At 44.0% G+C, this 19,812-nt stretch overlaps 1 protein-coding gene across 4 annotated transcripts in view; it reads right to left on the bottom strand.

Annotated features, from left to right (window-relative positions):
- LOC147021754 (NEDD4-like E3 ubiquitin-protein ligase WWP1) overlaps window positions 1-19,812 on the bottom strand; it is a 153,798-nt gene that overhangs the window by 103,374 nt on the left and 30,612 nt on the right. For 3 of the 4 annotated variants that reach the window (XM_085892034.1, XM_085892037.1, XM_085892035.1), the window contains exon 2: window positions 6,124-6,227. The exons of the other annotated variant lie outside the window; for it this stretch is intronic. In XM_085892034.1, the coding sequence (XP_085748160.1) occupies window positions 6,124-6,193 (70 nt within the window). In that variant the 5' untranslated portion in view covers window positions 6,194-6,227. The remainder of the gene's footprint in view (window positions 1-6,123; window positions 6,228-19,812) is intronic. 4 annotated transcript variants of the gene reach the window in all.

Below are 19,812 nucleotides of genomic sequence, written 5' to 3'. Positions count from 1 at the left end.
TGCCTGCCAAGGAAGCCACGCGTCCCAGCCATGAAACCGTGTGAGGGCACAGAGAGAAAATTGGGGGGCGACGCCCAAAATTGTGAGGACACCAACACAGGCGACGGGAATCTGGGTTGATAGAACCAATAGTTTAAGCGAGTGGCACTTGTTGGAAGCCCCGGGGTAGTTTAACAGTTAAATGGTTAGGGTAGATAGGAAGTGTACCCCTCTGCACCATCCATCCCTTCGCTCTCGTTGTGGGCCGCTGGACCCACTTTGGGTTAGATCGCTGAAGTCTGGGGAGGCCATCCTGAGGATTGAATTGGGCCTCGACACATGACACTAGCTCTCCCTCATTCCCCTCCGGGAAGGGAACGTAGGGGTTGGGAGTAGGCTAGGAGACGATAGGTGAGCCGAACAGAGACAGTAAAGGGGGTTAGGGGACGATTTATAGTGGGGAAGTAAAAATAAAAACAACAACAAAATAAGTTGGGGCTAAATTGGGTTTTACAAATTAAGGGAGTGGGTATGGACAGTGACAGGCAAAGGCGATAGGCTGGGAGGGAGACCGTAGGGTAGGTCCGAGCCCGCCTTCCGAGTGGCCAGCACCACCGCACTCCCTCCACCAACCTCCACTGAAAGGCAAAGGCTGGCCCACTTCATCGGCTGGCTGTTTTGCTACGAGGCCTGTACCGGCCGGATAGTCAACAGCTGTGTTACTGCAAGGCCTGTGCCGGCCGAATCGTCTGCTGGTGTTTTGCTTCAAGGCCTGTGCCGGCCAACTTCATCGGCTGGCTGTGTTTTGCTTCAAGGCCTGTGCCGGTCGACCATCTGCCGGCTGTTTGCTGCAGTGGCCCTGCTTTGCCATGCCATGCCTACTGCCCTCGTCATTTTGCCCCGTTCTGTTTTGATTTGCCCCCCTTGTCCATTGCCATGTGCACCAGGATCATCAAGCAACAGTTTGCAAGCTGCTAGAACTGTCCTGTTGGCAGCTACAACACGGGCCTGCAGTGGCGGCCCGTGCACTGTGTTGTATCCATCCATCCATCCACCGTTCCTTGGTAGTGTCGGCTTGAGTCCGCACCGTTCACTGTGCCGCAGGGACTGCCCTGTAGGCAGCCGCACAAGGACACTGCATTTGCGCAGCCCATGCGCAGTTGCTCGCTGCACCCATTTAAAAGGGGGAGGCGTGGACTGCGTGTGAGCAGCCGGCCACGTTCCCTGTCACCTGCATTGGTTCGTGAGCCAGAGACTGCATGTGAGCAGCCTGGCTCCCTGCTAACTGCTTTCTCTTTGCAGAGTCCATTGAACCTGGGCCATGGTTTAGTGTAAAATTTGTAAGCAAAGGTTAAGATGTACTGTACATATGAGTGCGCCCCCGACATCTCTGTCTAGCGCCAGCAATTTTATTTAAGTCCTCCGTGTGAGTGGGTTTGTTGAGTTAGTTACTCAGCCCTCAGGTTATTTATTTTGGGGACACGAATACCATGAATGTCGCACTCAGGGATCCGTAGGTAAACGTACTCGGAGAGAACTACACATGATGGCAAACGAGAATTTGACGAATCGGGATGAGTCTGTAAAAAGGGGAGGGGGTAGTGTTACGGCTGGGGAAATTCACAAACCACCATTCAGGACCTGTAGGTGAGATATCTCTAAGTACATGTGTAGTTAGCCCAAACCCGTCGTCGAGAGAGAATTTACGTGATTCATCCGGGCTGTGACGTTTGAGGTAGCCGTTTTTCTGTTCTATCAATATTTTGAACGAACCACGTCTCTACCGCCATCACACAACAACCACCTTGACCACCACGCCAGCCATAGTCACCAACTACAACCACGCTCCAACCCTCAGACAACAACAACAACGCCAACAGCCACGCCCTTGACCTTCACAACTCAATCCCGCAAACATCGCATAACCGCTATTCCCAACGGCAGCATAACCATCAACCCTCACCACTGAAAACCCTCCACCACCTTCACCTCTCTCCTTCTACGGCCATTCCCGCACCATCTGTGAACACTGAACGTCAGGCTGTCTCGGGCCCGTTCGGCGATTGGTGCCAAACGCACCGAGCCGCGAGCGCAAATAGCGGCCTTTCCGAGGAAAAATTCGGATCAAAAACGCTACACGCCCACTTTTCCTCCATCCAATTAGCGAGCACGGGGCGGCTTGGCCCCGCCTCCAGGCGCTCGTGTGTGAAGTCAATATATGCAAATTCTTGGATCAGGGGAGATTCACGCCCCTGTTTCCTCCGACCAATGGGCGAGCGTGGCTCCGCCCCCGAGGTCATTCTGATCCGAATATTTGCATATTAGCTGCTTCTGCCAGCCTATAAGAAGGTGAGCGCAAGGCGAATGAAGAGTTGGGTTCTGGAGTCGGCTGGGGAGAGTTTGGAAAACAAAGTCGGGTCGGTCGGGTGAGGAGAGTGCAGAACGGAGAAGAGTCGCAGTGGAACTGCAAGCAAGGGAGTTCGGGTCCGAGGCGAGAAGGACGGTGGTCGGCGACGAGGTTACGGTGTGGGGAAATCGCTCGTCTCGTCGCGGGACCCAAGCCAGCCAGCCATTCTCCTTCCCCCCCAGGGCATCAACAATTTCCCCTTTCCCCCGCGCTGAGATAGTGCAAAAGGGGGCCCCATTCCCACCCTACCCCAAACATCGTGCCAACGAAACCCGCCAAGGAGCACGGAGTCGGGGCACAGCCGCGCGACCACATTTGCAGCTCGCCCGCCAACACGTCACGAGGACGCGGGTAGGACCCCCTGGTCTCGCGGACCTGGCCGCTCCTCCAGGTCACACGCACATTTGGCCTCCAGGCCTGTCTGCCTCCTTGTCCATGAGGGTGACTTAATGCGGGAACGGACAACATCTGACGACTTACAGACTTTATTCAAAGGGATTTAACATTAGATAAATTCTGGACTTTTTGATGCTGCCGACGTAGGCAAAGTGACGAGTTACACACTGCCAACTTACGCCTAGTCTACTGTATATATATATATATATATATATATATATATATATATATATATATATATATATATATATATATATATATATATATATATATACATACATATACATATATATATATATATATATATATATATATATATACACACATATACATAGTTGCGAATTCGCACCCGCCGGCGTGCGATCGGCCAAGTAACTCGAATCACGGCACGTCGCCCACCGGACGGACAATTCAGTCGTGACCCTCCGGGAACTATTGCCCGGAGCCAGTCACGGGTGGGGGTTTAACCTCACCACGATCGTGCCAATTGGTCACCCACGCAGGATAGGATTGCTCGCCAAATTCTACCTAAGTACCTAAGACCTAAGACCTACCTAAGTACCTGCGCGAGTGGTCGACCGGGCGATCGTACCACGCCACAGGCCGACTCCGGACACGAACCGCTTAAGCGGTTCGTTCCATATTACAAGGATAACCAAGCGGAGTTATCGTCGGCCTTGACGGTTCCGATTAATTACCAGGCGTTTTAAACCCACTACGAATCTCTTACGCGATGCAGGATGGAGAGTCAATAAAAAGGAAGGAGACGAAGCAGAGCGGGAACAGTTCAACAAGCAAGCATTTTATTCACACACACAGACAAGCACATATTTACGGCCATACAAATATGCAACAAAAGCAAATGCAGAGTTAAAACCGACTGCACGCGTACACACGGCAACACTTACACAGTTCTACTTGAAAGACGGCGCCACCACAAGCATTTACGCAAAAAGCAAAGGAAGAAAGCCACCCTCACAGGCAAGGAGGCAGACAGGCCTGTAGACCAAATGAACGTGGATCCCAGAAGATCGGCCAGGTCCACGAGACCGGGGAGGTCTTACCCGCGTCCTCATGACGCGATGGCGGGCAAGCCGCAATGTCCGTGCCGCTGCGCTCTGACTCCGTGCCCTGGCGCGTGGTCGGCGAGTCCTCTCCGGCGTGCTCCGCGCGAGCGGTCTCGTTGGCACCACGTTTAGGGTGGGGGGGGGGGAATGGGGGCCCCGCTCGGCACTATCTCAGGGCGAATGGGGGGGGGGGAAATTGTTGATGCTCAGGGAGAGGGGTATGGCTGGCCGGCCTGGATCTCGCGACGAGTCGAGCGACCCCCACACCGCGACCTCGTCGCCGTCCGCCGTCTTCCCTGCAACTCCTCCGCAACTTCTCTCCAAGCTCAACTCACCCTCTCTCAGTTCCACTCAGCTCTGCCCCGCTCTTCTCCCAACTCACGTTTCCAACTCACGCTCTCAACTCACGCTTAGGGTCGGGCAAAAAGGGGCGTGAACCTCCCTGATGTGCATATCTGCATAAACGGACTTCACATACACGCGCTTGGAGGCGGGGCCAAGCCTCCTCGCACTTGCCCATTGGACGGAGGGGAAGTGGGCGTGAATCATTTTGGATCCGAATTTCTCCCTCGGAAAGGCCGCCATTCGCGCTCGCGGCTCGGTGCGTTTGGCACCAATCGCTGAACGGGCCCTAGACAACCCGACGTTCAGTGTTCACAGGTGGTGCGGTTGTTGGTTGTGAAGGAGAAAGGCGAAGGGGGTGGAGGGTTTTCGGTGGTGGTTTGATGGTTATGGTATCGTTTGGGAATGGGGGTGAAGCGAAGTTTGCGGGATGGAGTTGTGAAGCTAAGGGTAATGGCTGTTTGCGTTGTTGGCGGTTTAATGGTCGAAAATAATAATAGAGAAAGAAAAAATGGCTAACTGAAGGATCGCAGCCCGAATGGATCACATAAATTCCCTCTATACAACGGGTGTGAGCTAACTACACACGGACCTATCGAGATATCTCACCTGAGGACTCCTTATGGTGTGATGCGAATTTCCACAACCGTAACAATACATATATATATACATATATATATAATACACATATATACACATATACACACATACACATATACACACAGAAACTTTTGTGTTTAAAATAAAATTTTCTGAGTGAAATTTTTTTGACTGATTTTTCGATACTTTTGTCTTTAAAATAAAATCTTGGTGAAATCTATTTCTGATCACTTCGAAGATTTTATTTTAAACACGGAAATAGAAAAAACTAGACGACCCGTGAACCTGTTGGGTTCCCATTGTGACAGCGCTTGATGAAAAAAATTGAGAAAAAAAAAGGATAGCTCCAGCGAAATATACCGCTGAGGTTGTTTGCATGATCAAATTCTCCAGAAGAGTACTTGACTGAATCGGGAATTAATTTTTCAATAATTTTTTTCATTTCCCGATTTGAATGAAACTTGATACTGCACACCGCAGGCAAATGGTAAGTAAGGTGCCCCTAAAATTTTTGCGCTATTGTGTACCGTTTTGGCTGTATTTCGGGAACATACATACATACATAAAAGATGAGATTTTTAGTAATATATAGATAAATCAGCAAAAGATATAATATATAAATCAGCAAGAGTCTGTGGTTGACCAGCAACCACGGAGATATCCATGGCCAGTGGCCTCAGATCCGGAGATCAGGGAGTGGGTCCGAGGAATGCCCTCGTGGTAACTCCTGACACTGGTTCCGAAACAATATTTAAGTACAAACTCTGAAAGCTTGGCGTTTTTGTCGAGTATGTAACAGTACCACTAATTTATGTCACTTTGGAATATTCAAAATGCTGGACTTCAATAGGTGGTAGAATGGCAATAATCTGCCCCAAAACAGGTTTACTTATTATTATAGTATGCCTCAATCACAATAACAAACTAACCATGTAATAATTATGCAGGACATGTAATTACAGATGTTTGCAAGACCTTACAAAAAAATAAATAAATAAAAACCTCAACGAATAACTCAATACAAAAAATTCCTCTACCCCTGCCACAACCTCCGCCCACTTTTCGTTAATTTCTTTGCAGTTTACAGCCAGTTCCACCACATTCTTCCCAGTGGTGGGTTGGCTTTCGCTTCCTGCTGACACTGGAATTCAAGTTCATGAAAAAGTAAAAAAAAAAAACCTTTTGATTACCCCTCATATAGACCTGATTGTAAATAATGTATCTCCATAATTGGCACAACCAATATTCATAACAATGAATTAAGCTACTCCATAGTAAACAAGGCAGTCACGTTGCACCGTGGCTGTGACGGTATAATACAGCACTGCTCACCTGTGACCTGCAGCTGAGATTTGCTGTAACCCACAAAGGTGTCAGCATGATGAGATCTGGCAGATGACATGGCTGAGGGTAGTCACAACCAGAAAGTTGGTGGGCTGCACAAGATACAACAAAATCCTGTTAACACAACTATGTAGTTGCAACCACTCACCAATCACCACCCACCCACCAAACTCTTACACCAGAAAATAAAAAGGTAAACCTGAGCAAAGCCACACCAAAGATACAGCAAACCACAGGTTTGAAAATGCCATTTCACCGGGCACAAGAAGAGCAGTGACCTAAGATGTCAGCAACATGTGCTTGTGGTGGTGGTGGTGGTGGTGGTGTTTATGATACACTACCAAACTGGATGATATCAGTATAGATAATGGCCTCAAAAATATGCCCATCATATCGTGAGGAGAGAGATGAAATTACAAACAAACCTTTTCCAGACATGAAAGAGTTTGGTTGAATATGCAAATGCAGAAAAACCATCACTTAGCAACGGCAATGCAGTGCGTTTAGTCATTAGATCAATGCTATTGCAACAATGTAATATATCACTACATACATACCACAAGCATTACTGCAAATAAGAGTATGAATAGCAGACAAAACAAAGGCAGGAAACATTTGCGAAGCAACTGGCACAAATACTGTTACTGCTGCCCAAAATACAGTACAACTTGATAATGCAGAGCCATTGCAAATATTTCCCCAATGAATCACATTTGTAGAGTGGTTGCGGCATCTTCCCGGCACTCAAAATTATACTGCCAACAGATTCAGGTGCTAAACCAATGAGCGACATACACAGTTAACACCATTTATTCTCACATCCTCGGCTCTGTTTTGTTTTGTTTTTAAACACTAAAAGCATACAGGATGAGAAAAACAAGTTGGGGAATTCCCCAACCTCGAGCATGTAGGTTCCAGGATGTTCTGGATTAATAATGATGTTTTATGAAATAAATGACCAAACCTAAACATGTACTCTGACAATGAGCTAATTGAAATGATTATTGAAACAATCCAATAATGTCAAAAAAACCCTTAACAATGCTTGCTTTTGACTCCAAGAAAAAATTATGTTCATCGTTGTAGAGCCTGACCCGAGGATTTGCCTCAAACTTCCTATTTGTCGCCAAATCAGAATTCCAAGGGTCAATACTCTTGATGGAGTGTAACGGCATTCGTGACGATTGATGAACATTTCCGGGGCCGAGAACCAATCCTGGACAGGCAACCACTCTGTCGCAGGGTACGGAAATCTCTTCCCTGAGCAGCCTAGGTAAATGAAGTCTATACCAATGAGAGCATTGTAACATGGCAACCCATTCCCTCACCATGCTGCTCAAATCAGAAAGAGCATGCAATAATTTCCTGCTTGTGGACACTATTCCATGGCTAAAGGGCGAGCTGTGCACAAAGAGCCAACAAAATGTCCAAAGCACAGTGTCGTACCTTGGCTCCACTTGAAGTATCGGCACTTCATTGGTCATGTGATTTGCTGCCGGCTCTTCTGCAACTTAAACTGAAATGTCCATCTGAGTTACAGATTTGTCGCTCAATACAAAATAAAGGAGTAAAAAAACCCCTCTTTATCCCGTACTGTTGCTGCAAGAAGCTGCATTGCACTTGGTCGAGGCTAGACATATTGTATATGGCACCATCTTCCTGTGCAGTAAATGTGTTCCATACTGTTAAATCCATTGCTGGCATAATGATAATAGAGCTTCGTGTATTGCGTCATCTCGTTGGGGCTCCATCGCTGTCTGAGCTAAAGTGCTATGAGTAGAGTGCTAAATCATTAAAGCAGTTGTTCTATATATTTTTGTACAACTTACAAAAATTGTGCAACTCCCAGTATACATTTGCAATTTTTGTTATACAACAAAATACATGAAAGTGGACATACTTTGACGGAGGGATGCCTCAAATTATAACAAAATTGCACCAGTGGTTGAGTACATGTTTTGTCGCATGGACGGCAGCTGTCGCAATGGAAACAGCCACTTGCAATGGCTACTGCCACACTCTAGAGCTTAAACTCAAAGATAGCCAAGATAAATCTTGTCCTCACAGGTCTTTGTAGAGCAGTTGCCGCAGTCCTGTGAACCAGTTGGGCCAATCACATGTCATTTATCATATAAAGTTACAATATTTAAACCCTCTTGGGACCCAAACGGAACCCAATTTTTCAATTGACAAAATTGAGGTACATTCGTTTCTTTACAAAATAATTTCTTGCACAAGGACTTCTTCTTCTCCTTCTTTAACGGCTACAATTATTCCCCCGTTTTATGGGGTTTGCCAGAAGTATAGCAGACAGGTGACAAAATTGTGACCGATGATAAAAGCGTGCCACTTGGCATGATGTAAGGGCATATCCTCGGGAATATTGTTGGTGAAAGGGCATTGCAGATTTGGTCTGTGGCGGCCATGGTGTCCATTTTGAAAAATGGCACTATCGGCTACAATTTTTCCACATATCTGCTATACGGTGACTACTTGTGGGGTTGAGAATTTTAATTTAAGTGTTACATCTACTGTTCTTTAATGCTGGCATTTAACTGAAGAGCTGTGGCTGAAGTGTGTGACATCTTTATTAATGTATTTTGTCTTACAGCAATTAGTAGTCTGAATGAACTGTAACCCATTTTCCAACAGTAAGATGGTGCATGCCTCTCACCATGCTTGTGCAGTCATTCATGCTCACATTGTCCACCACACTGGAAGAGAGCAGTGCACTTGAGTTCAGCCTTGAGACACTTGCGTGTCCTTCACAGCCTTACAGCCACATCAAAGGAGTTCTTGACGTGCATCAGTGGCCTTGGGCAGGGATGTCCACCTTGGTTCTCAGGTGCCTGTGTTACTTCGCTGCCATCCCCATTCATGAAAGTCGACACTGCTGGTGCAGTCATACAGCAGCACATCAAAGCATTCCAGTGTTTCAAAGCAGTCATCTGTGGAGTCCATTGTTGTTGTTAAGGTGCAGAAAACTGGTGTAACTTCATTTACTGCCTTCCAGGTGCTCATACAAACATACATACCTATATTCCTTCTGCAAGGCTTGATGTAGAAGCTCACAGTCTGATTTGATGGGGCCATCAAGTTTTGCCACAGGTGCATCTCACTTTCCAAGAGCGAGAGAAGGCACGGTGGCATATGACTGGTAGTTTGGAGAGAGTTCTTTTGGTACCAGCAGTGGGAAAGTCATGATTTGCTTGAGGACAGCACATTGAACACCTCTGGACTCACTGCTTGGGTGTTGGAACAGTGATATCCCAGTTCCATGGAAAGAGTTGTGTGCAATTGTGGATCGGGGATGATGGTCGATGTCTGCAGCAGCCATCTTGCTTTATCGTAGAGGAAGGTCAAACACCGAGTATGATATTTAGCCTCCTCCAGCAACTTCTGCCCCATGTTTGGACTTAGCTGAGTATCAGAGTACCTCAGAACTGATCAGGTCTCCTGTGCTAAGTTTGGCCAGCAATGGCTTGTCCTCTAGTTTGAGAGCACACTTTCAGACACGTTTATCAAGTTCAAATGTTGAAGCCTTGTGTAGAGGTACACTACCTGCTTGGTTGTCACATAAAAAATCAACACTGGGCTGTTGAAGAGCTGGAATGTCCCATGCTTTGCCAAGTGAACTTTTTTTAGGGATCAGCATTCTCTTCACATGATGTCTTCCTCTTTGCTGCTCTCTGGAGTTCTGTCTTGATGTACTGCAGCCTGCATGAGTCATGCCATTGGCACTGTGGTTCTGAAGAGTTTTCTCAGTAACCTCTCCATCATCTAGCCAAGAAAACTGCAGGCTCATAGGCAAACATACAATCTTTTGGAACCCTAAGAAGTTTGAGGTGATTGTCTTGTATCCAGCTCTTTCTGCCCCATGTTTGGACAAAGCTGGATATCAGAGTACCTCAGAACTGTCCTTCTGACACAAAATAAATTTCTCCCAGTCTATTTGCAGACTTTGTGTGCCTAAAGTACCAGGTTTCTGTGGGTCCATCACCTTATAGACTTTGGCCATTGTTAATAGCTGTTATTGAGCAGGTTGAAAGGAAACAAGATTACACCACCACCAATACACCACCACAGCCACTACTAAGAGTAACATTGTTAATCTCAGGCTTCCGTGAGGTTCTGGAAGCAGACAATACACCTGTAGATTTATACTGAGTACGTGACAAAAGTGTTGTGAGCATGAGAAACAACTTGGATCTGGATGCTTAGCATATTTTGCACCCAAAACATACATTTAGACAGGAAAATCAAGTCAGTGGTTGTTTCAGATCAAGAAATATTGGCAATTATCGGTGGTGGCCATTTTGAAATTCAATATGGCCTATCGTCCTGGCTCTGAGGGGGGGGGGGTTCGTGTACATCTCTCTTGCATAGCAAAGGTTGGTATTTTCCTGTTCTATATATTGAGACCCTCAGAAAAAGTTTGGGTAACACTTCCAGATGAAGTGCATTTTCCCTGTACAGCCCAATATGTGATTATGCCTTGACGCCAATGGAACAAAACGGCAAAAGTCAGGTTTCATGGAATAACTCACAAGTAGACAGCATTACATTCAAATGTTACATTTATTTATCATGTTTGAACATAAGCTAACATAATTTTTGCATGGTTCAATACAATAAACCTGGTTTTTATGCAAAAAATGCCATATTTAGCATATTTTTTTCTCCAAGCTGTTATCACTTTCAGTTTGAAAGTTGCTCAAACTTCGATCACCTCTCATACACCAAATTTTGTAGATAGAGTAACCATAATTGGCCAAAGGTTTCCTGATCAAGTCTATTGATCACTCCATGATTCATATTCATTCCTTCGGGCAGTATATAGTGACAGTAGGGTCAAATGAAAACAGAAGTCACCCCTACCCCCAAAAAGCTGCCTTAACCAAATTTGGTCAAAGGGTTATAACTTCAAAAATAAGTGTAATAAGAAGTTGATTTTGGTGTCTATGCATAGGTTTTTGATACCAGAGAATTCATTGGCACCGTTACTAGCCTCAATGGAGTGGACCTAATTTGCATAATTTCAAAATGGCTGCTAAACAGTTCTGGCAAAGACAGTATAGGGACATGCTAAATTTCACTAAAAGTTCAGCTTTATCCTTGTGTCTGAATCTCAGCAAGGAGCATGATGAATATTGCCTTTCTAAATTTAATGTAGTCAAAGATGGCATACGTACAGATTCAGCTGTGACGAATAATATGTGACCCGTGCAGAAAGCCAACAGACTGTCATGGCAGAGGAAAGGCTTGCTGCAATTACCAACTTTCATCACAGAGTTCGATATTCTTTATCAAGCCATGGGATTTTTGCAAGTGCTGGTGGATGCCTTCTTGCACTGACAGAAATTGACACATTTGGCATTAGCAGTCCTACAAGGGCAAGTTGAGGCACACTTACTGCATGAACAGACAACCGTCCAATGGGATTCAAGGGTTTTCCATGATGTCTCAGGTATCAACTGTTCTTTGTCGTGCTCATAGACACAATCCTCTGGCTTGAATTATGTCGCATTTTCTGGATCATGATGAATCTCCAAAGCATGCATGATGGTGTACGCATTGTAAAAACTACGCTCGATATGTGGCAGGAGTCCCTGCCTGGTTGGAGGTAGGTTGTGATGAGAACTCCCTTTCGTGTGGTGGAAGACCTCGGCCCACAAATCAGAAAAGTTATTGGAATCACTACTTGATTTTAGCACTTTGACCAAGTAACATTCTGCATTCCTGATAATGGATGGGGAAATGGTTGGTATTGTCCCAAATTGCTGCAGCAACTTCTCTGGTTCAGCTTTCAAAGCGGCCTTCTTAGTCCCAACTTTGCTGGTGATATCACATCCCGTAAGGCTGTGTACAGCAGGTAGGACTGCATAGAGGTGACATCCGATACACTCAAACAAGGTATGAAGGGGCACATACCGTGTGCTATCTCCAACTCCAGCTCGTACCCACAGCCCTTCTCGATTATACGGGAGAAAGACAGGCATGTGGTGAAGCAGGGAAACAATTTCATCGGTATCATTGGAGATGACAGCACACACTTTGTATTCTTCCTTGATCGAGTCCAGGACATGAAGGAGTATGTGAAGATCAGCTTCTTCAAATGTGGATTGAAGGTGTGCAAGTGCGTTCTGGCCACCTTTGTGAATTTTAATACATCAATTGCCAATCCTCTTCCTCTCTGGTCACCTGTCCAAGTACAGTAGTATACTGATCAGTGTGAGGAATATTTGAACGAAGATGGTTGTAGATCAGTTTTTCAAGGAGAAGTTTGTTATTCTTGGAAGGCCAGAAAGTTTTCATATCTTTTGGCAGTGGTGTTGATGGCTCAACTGCACTGTATTCAATGGGTACAGTCTCAGTACGCCTCTTACATTCACTGTCCTTCACAGAGGGGTCATCAGAATACATATCAAACAAGTGGTGCCAGGCACAACAAATCCTGCCCATTTTGTAATTTTCACCGATGACCATAACCCCCAAAACTTCAGACCCTACCGATCTTCACAAATATGCATTTTTCACGATAGGAATGGGTAGGATTATAAGTGACAAATAGAATAAGGTTCACTATAAGCTTAGTTTGAAGTAAATCAGATCATTTTTGACGAAGTTATGAGCGAAAAACGATTTTGATCTTTTTGTGACCTTGACCTTTGATCCAATTGGACCCAAAAGTTAATGGGGTCATCCAAGGTTCATTGCCCACCTGTGGATTAAATTTGATAGTGTTTGCTAATATAAAGCTGTTTTGCCGTAAAGTTGCTAACAGACAGACAGACAAACAAGCCGGTAGGAGGACATGGGTAGTCGGCCATTGCTAGGCAACGGAGGGGTCCATAGCAACGGTTCTCATTTGCACACAACTAGGTCATGGTATGAACCTCCCAACCAAGTTTCCTCGAAATCGCCATTGTATTAACGGAGCACTGGATCGAACAGAGGGACAGACAGACAAACATATCGACGGAAATACTGATAATAAGGGTAGAACAAATTTCTAAATTTTTATTTTTTGAATTTTTTGTTTTTCGACTAGATCGACTACCCAACAAACAAACAGACAAACAAACAAACCGGACGATTACAATATCCCGCTCCCTCCCTCCGGGGGGCAGGATAACAAATAATCACATCGCCCAAATTGACGATATATGTCCGTATATGACATGAAATCAGACAGAAGGTCATTGAACACGGGTCCGGTAACATTAATCTTTCAAATGGTAGCCATGATGTCCACTACAAATGAAACATTGCTTTGATGACTATAGCTGTAGTCTTCCGATTTGAGGTGGATCTCTAACTCTTTGATCAACAGGCTCTTTCCTGGTTTCGTCATAATCCCTTCATCATCAAACAACACGGGGGAGGGTACAACATCATATTTTAACAGGTTCTCAGTTGTAAGTCCACGCTCCTGAGCAACTTCAATGTTTCTCTCTGCAATATTCCTCTCCTTCACAGTCTTCTCGATTGTCTTCTCAGGCTTTTTCGGATGGTTTTCATTGTTTTGAAGTTTGCACAGTGAATGGTGTCACTGATTCTTGTAGTTTTCTCGAAAAACCTCTCTTTCCTGAATGACAGGTACTTTTCTTTTCCTTTTGTGAAGGCATCAAGCATGTCATTTCTGATGGCTTCGGACATGACTTCTTTTGTCACAAAGTTTTGCAGTGCTGGGGAAGCATCCAGAGACAAAGGAGACCCCTTCTCCTCGATGAATCTCATCATTTCCTGAATATGTGACTCTTTGCGGTCCATTGTGGCTGTAAGTCTCATGCATCCTCTCCATCACATCTGCGTGACTGGTATTAATGATGCCTGGGCATGCAAACAACCATTGTCATCTTCAGCTGTCTCTATTGAACCACCATCTTGGATTAATGCAAATTAATCAATTCAAAGAAGTACAATGATTACATTTATTGCAACTATCTATCATAATTGTGAAACCAAAGATCCAGATAAAATGCATAATCGGACTTCATACAACACTTACCATGTCTTTATTGTCTGATGTCTTAATGAGAGCTTGTTTGGCAGCCATTTTGAAATTATGCAAGTTAGGTCCACTACAATAAGGCTAATAATGGTGCCAATGAATTCTTTGGTATCAAAAACCTATGCATAGACACCAAAATCAACTTCCTATCACACTTATTTTCGAAGTTAGAACCCTTTGATCAAATTTGGTTAAAGCGGCTTTTTGGGGGGAGGGGTGACTTCTGTTTACATTTGACCCTACTGTTACTATATACTGCCCGAGAGCATGAATATGAATCATGGAGTGATCAATAGACTTGATAAGGAAACTTTTGGCCAATTATGGTTACTCTATCTACAATATTGGGTGTATGAGATGTGATCGAAGTTTGAGCAACTTTCAAACTTTTTTTTTTTTTTTTTTTTTTTGGAGAAAAAAACTTGTTTGATATGTATTCTGATGACCCCTCTGTGAAGGACAGTGAATGGAAGAGGCGTACTGAGACTGTACCCATTGAATACAGTGCAGTTGAGCCATCAACACCACTGCCAAAAGATATGAAAACTTTCTGGCCTTCCAAGAATAACAAACTTCTTGAAAAACTGATCTACAACCATCTTCGTTCAAATATTCCTCACACTGATCAGTATATTACTGTACTTGGACAGGTGACCAGAGAGGATTTTTGGAGAAAAAATATGCTAAACAAGGCATTTTTTTTGCATAAAAACCAGGTTTATTGTATTGAACCATGCAAAAATTATGTTAGCTATGTTCAAACATGATAAATAAATGTAACATTTGAATCTAATGCTGTCTACCTGTGAGTTATTCCATGAAACCTGACTTTTGCCATTTTGGTCCATTGGCATCAAGGCATAATCACATATTTGGCTGTACAGAGAAAATGCACTTGATCTGGAAGTGTTACCCAAACTTTTTCTGAGGGTCTCAATATATGGAACAGGAAAATACCAAGTTTTGCCGTTCAAGAGATGTACATGAACCCCCCCCCCCCACCCCCAGAGCCTATACTACTACAATGAGATGAAATTCCAAGTGGCTCCATTATCTGAAATTGTTCACAGTAGATTTGAGGGCCAACAAAAATAATTAATTGCTTAAATAACAAACAATATGATAAATTCAGACTCCAGCACTAGGTTTTTGGTGGCCATTTTGTAAAATGACTGCCATAGTGATCAAGGGGCAAATCTGCAATGTCCTTCGAGCCAGAAATATTCCCTTGACTATGTTCAAACATCATGCCAAGTGGCATACTTTTATCATCAAAGGAACAATCCTTCTATAATTTTCAACCAAGCCGCTGTACTACAGTGGAAGTTTTCGTCCAAGTCTTTCATGAATCGGCTGGCCAGGCCTGACATTCGACTAAGGTTAGGGAAGGAATTTGGAATCTGGCATGGTGCCGGCAATAGCTCGCCTACTCCAATCTCTGTTCCAGGCCCTCAGCAAATCTCTGCCACTTTCAAATTTTGACAGACAGCTGCTGGGAAGAGTGAACTCCCTCCACCTTTGCTGGCTATGGGGAATGCAACATATCACCCCTCCACACTGCCCATGCTTACAGAAAAGAACATTAGATGAGACCTCACCCTTGTCATGTCTAAAAGCAGAACCTTATGTCTACCTTCGGGCAACATTTTACATGGACTCATCTTAGACAAACAATTAGAGGGTAAAAGTTCTAAAACTAAAAGTGAATATACAGTGTTTGAAGCCTTAATCAATTACCCTTCCCTTCTCCACGAAATATTGTACGGGTGACTTATGGTGCAAGTATTATGGGAAAACGAGTATAAAAGCCATCAACAATGATGGGTTGGAATTTTTTCTTCGAAATATTCAAGGAGACTGGAAGATATGATGTTTCGTAGCAAGAGAAAGCGTTATTTTAAAACACTCCATGAGCAAATGCGATCCTATTTTCATCATCTTCAGGGACATTTCATTTCGACAGGACAGCCTCATGAGCATGCCAAAGCCTGAATCCTCGGCCGAGTGCATGGTGTACTTTTATCTTCGTAGACATCCTACGGACATAAATGAACACTCGTTTTACTCTGTGCGCGTTACACATCATGTGCAGCGAATCTCACCTCCCTGTGTTTTGTATTTATTTTTTAAACATTTCTGTACATCACCCTTGAGGCTCAGTTTTCAAGTCATTGGCTACAGCTACAATGGAAGAGGCGTAATCACTCTTACATGAAAAATGTTTTTTGAGTTTTTGTTATCCTCAAAAATAGACTGTAGTGAACACAGTCATTTAAAAATACTGGCCTTTAAAACCCTACTCAAATCGTCCTTATGAAGTGGGAGAGACATGCACAAATACACTATGTTTTACATAAAGGTAGTGGACAAAAATGGAAACACTTGGGTAAACGAGGGATACTAAGTATATTGAAAGCAAAGGCTTTCACACAGGTGTGGCCCAAGTGTTAATTAAGCAAATAACATCTCAGCATGATTCAGGTTAAGTATAATAACATCCCAGCATGCTTCAGGTTAAGTATAAAAATGCTGCACAGGCCTGGTTGCCAATAATTATGGTGAGCATGACTGCAAGATAATTCAATGACCATGAAAGAAGGGTGATTGTTGGGGCACATTTGGCTGGAGCTTCAGTGACAAAGACAGCTCAACTTGTTGATGTTTCACAAGCAATGATGTCGAAAGTGATGGCGGAATGGAACTCCGAGGGAAATACATCATCAGCAAAGTGCCACAGTGGGTGGAAGCGCATACTCCAGGATCATAATATCCATGCATTAATTTGAAGTGTAAGGCAAAGCAGGTAAGAAACTCCAGATCAATTGACTGTAAATTTCAACCTGGGACATGAAGAGCCAGTTTCATCAAAACACAGTCTGCTGAGAATGCCACAAAGTGCGATACCATAGTCGGCTTGCAGTACATAAACCACTCATCACACCTTGCAATGCACCTTTGCAAGTCCAGTGGTGTAAAGAGCATAAGAAATGGACTACGAAGCAGTGGAGAAATGTCACAATGAATCATCCATCACAATGTTCTTGACAAACAGATGAATGCACGTGTGAGGCCAACCAAAATAACTCGAGAATCCTGAGTGCTTGATTTCAACAGTGAAGGGTTCTGGTGGTTCTGTGATGATGTGGGGTACATATTCCTGGCATGGTTTGGGTGCAGTCATCCCTTAGAAGGCAAGGTCAATGCCAATCGCTACTTAATCGGACCAAGTAATCATCTTCACCCCATGTTGCAGCATTTCTTTCCCTCTGGGAGGGGTGTCTTCCAGGATGGCAATGCCCCACCCACAGAGAACGTGTGGTCACCCAATGGTTTGATGAGCATGACACTGATGTTATCCATACGTCATGGCCTTCTCAGTCACCAGATCTGAACCCAATAGAGCATTTATGGGATATTCTGGAATGACGGCAGAGACAGTATTTTCCACCTCCATCAAATAGGTGTGAGTTGATTGGAATTCTGCAGGAGGAATGCAGCACCATCCTTCCATGAGAAAGTCAGATGCTGGTGGGCTCTAAACCATGGTGCATACAGGGCATACTGTCCGCACGTGGTGGCCCAATGCCCCGTTAAGTGACTTTACATTGGTGTTTCATTTTTTTTTTTGTCCACAACCTGCAGGTGGTGAAAAAAAAGGTAATAATTAAAAAGAAGCAGATTTCATTAAAAAGTTAAAATTCCTGAAAGTAATCACACTCTTGCAACACAAATATTATTTTGTTGGTTAGTGTGCCTCCTTCAATCCTGAAGATTCTTGCAAAACAACCTCTGGTTGGTAGTCCATGCTCTATCCTTTGCAAATTCTGAGCATCAAGCAAAGAAAGACCATGCGCTATGTTTAAAGTCTTTGATATGACTCTCCACTGCAGTAAGGTTTTAACCACCAACCTCCCAGATTCAGAGGACAATCCAACCATTATGGCGCCGAGTCTGTTGACTGGATGATAATAAAAATTGAAATGGCTATGTGCAGACCTTTCAAAAAAAAGTCCAAAGTTCAAATATACTGCAGCGCAGCAACAACCTTTTTGCAGGTTTTTTTGGATACACAGTGGAGGCTCATGTAATAGCTTGTACACCAAAGCGATCAGGGTGTAACAAAGGATAGAGTCCTTTCGTAGAGAGCCAGTAAAATTTGTCAGGATTGAAAGACATATTCCAAGTGTTTGACCAGCTTGTGCTTTTTTTTCCAAGGTCTGAAGAGAGGGAAGAGGCTGCAGCCTGCCTGTCTGAAGGAAGAGGGATGTTACAGTCGAGGGTGGAGTCATCAACCAAATAGATAAAGAAGATTTTCCAGAGTCAGAGAGATCATTCATGAAGATCAGAGATCGGACTGGGCCCAGATCACTGCCTTGGGGCACTCCAACTTTGACAGGAAAAGGGAATGAAAAGGACTCCATTCAGTGCCACACATTGGCTATGAGAATTTAGGAAGTCAGGAAGCTATGTGTGGAGTTGGCCTTGAATGCCATAGGCAGACAGTTTGGAGAGTAAGGCCAGATGCCAGACTGTATCAAAAGCACGAGATATATTCAGAGAGACGGCCCTGAACTCATGTCTGACAATGAGGACCTCCATCCATTGTTGGGTGAGTCGAAGAAGCTTGTCCAAGGTCGTGACCTGGTCTGAAACCAAATTGGTGATCTGATATGAGGTTATTGGAAAGAAGGATTTAATATCAACTGTGATGATGGATTCCATGACCTTGCTGATGATTGGAAGCAAGCTGATAGGTCTGTAGTTAAGGGGATCGATTTTTGCACCTTTTTATGTCATGCAAATAATTATTCCACAAGTTTTGCATCAGCAGATCGCAAAACTATACATGTACAGTACAGTCTCACAATGGCCAACCTCCATCCACACAACCAATTCATCCTGCAAAATAAAGAAAGAAAGAAAAGAAGAGAGGTAATGAATGACTTTCACCGAGAGTTACGATCACTTTCGTGAGAAATAATTGTATTGAACGCAGTTGCTAACAACGTGCAGATCAGCATTGGTGAATGCAAACCTTAAACATGGGAACTCCAGATCAAACAAAATGTCAGGCTCAAAGTCTATATCCCAAGGCCTAAGTCATAACAATAGATTGACTGTCAACATACAGTGCTTATCTAGCCTACTTTCCAACTTTAAAGTTCTCATTTCAAAATGGCATTTACCTCTAAATCCAGGAAAAACTAAATTGCATTCACAAATGTTCTGAAAAAAAAAACACCCAATTCAAACGAGGGCCAGTCATTAAAAGATCAAAACGAGAACGACATTCGGTAAAGCACATACCTCTGCCAGGCTGAGCAGCTTACGCTTTGTATCCCACTGATGGGTCAGATCTGGATCATGACATGAACCAGTATTGAATCGGCTTGTTTACATCACCTAACCAACTCGGCCATATAGTTTTGTCAAAATATGTACATAATTTTTTTAATATCATGCTATACAGTACTGTATATCATTTTTGCTCCATCTCTCAAAGGCGAAGAATCATTATTTTGAAAAATATGCATATATCTTTTCATGTCCAGATTCAGATCTTCACCAAAATCTAATCAATTAGTCCTAGTCACAAACACGGCCTGGCCACAAAGTTTTGTTTGAATATGTCCACAACTTTTTGAGATATTGTGCTACATATC

Source organism: Eptatretus burgeri, chromosome 8 (genome assembly GCF_056783735.1).
Source record: "Eptatretus burgeri isolate ZD-2024b chromosome 8, Ebu_testis_v1, whole genome shotgun sequence".
Classification (NCBI taxonomy): domain Eukaryota; kingdom Metazoa; phylum Chordata; class Myxini; order Myxiniformes; family Myxinidae; genus Eptatretus; species Eptatretus burgeri.
This window is presented reverse-complemented; position numbering and strand designations above follow the sequence as displayed.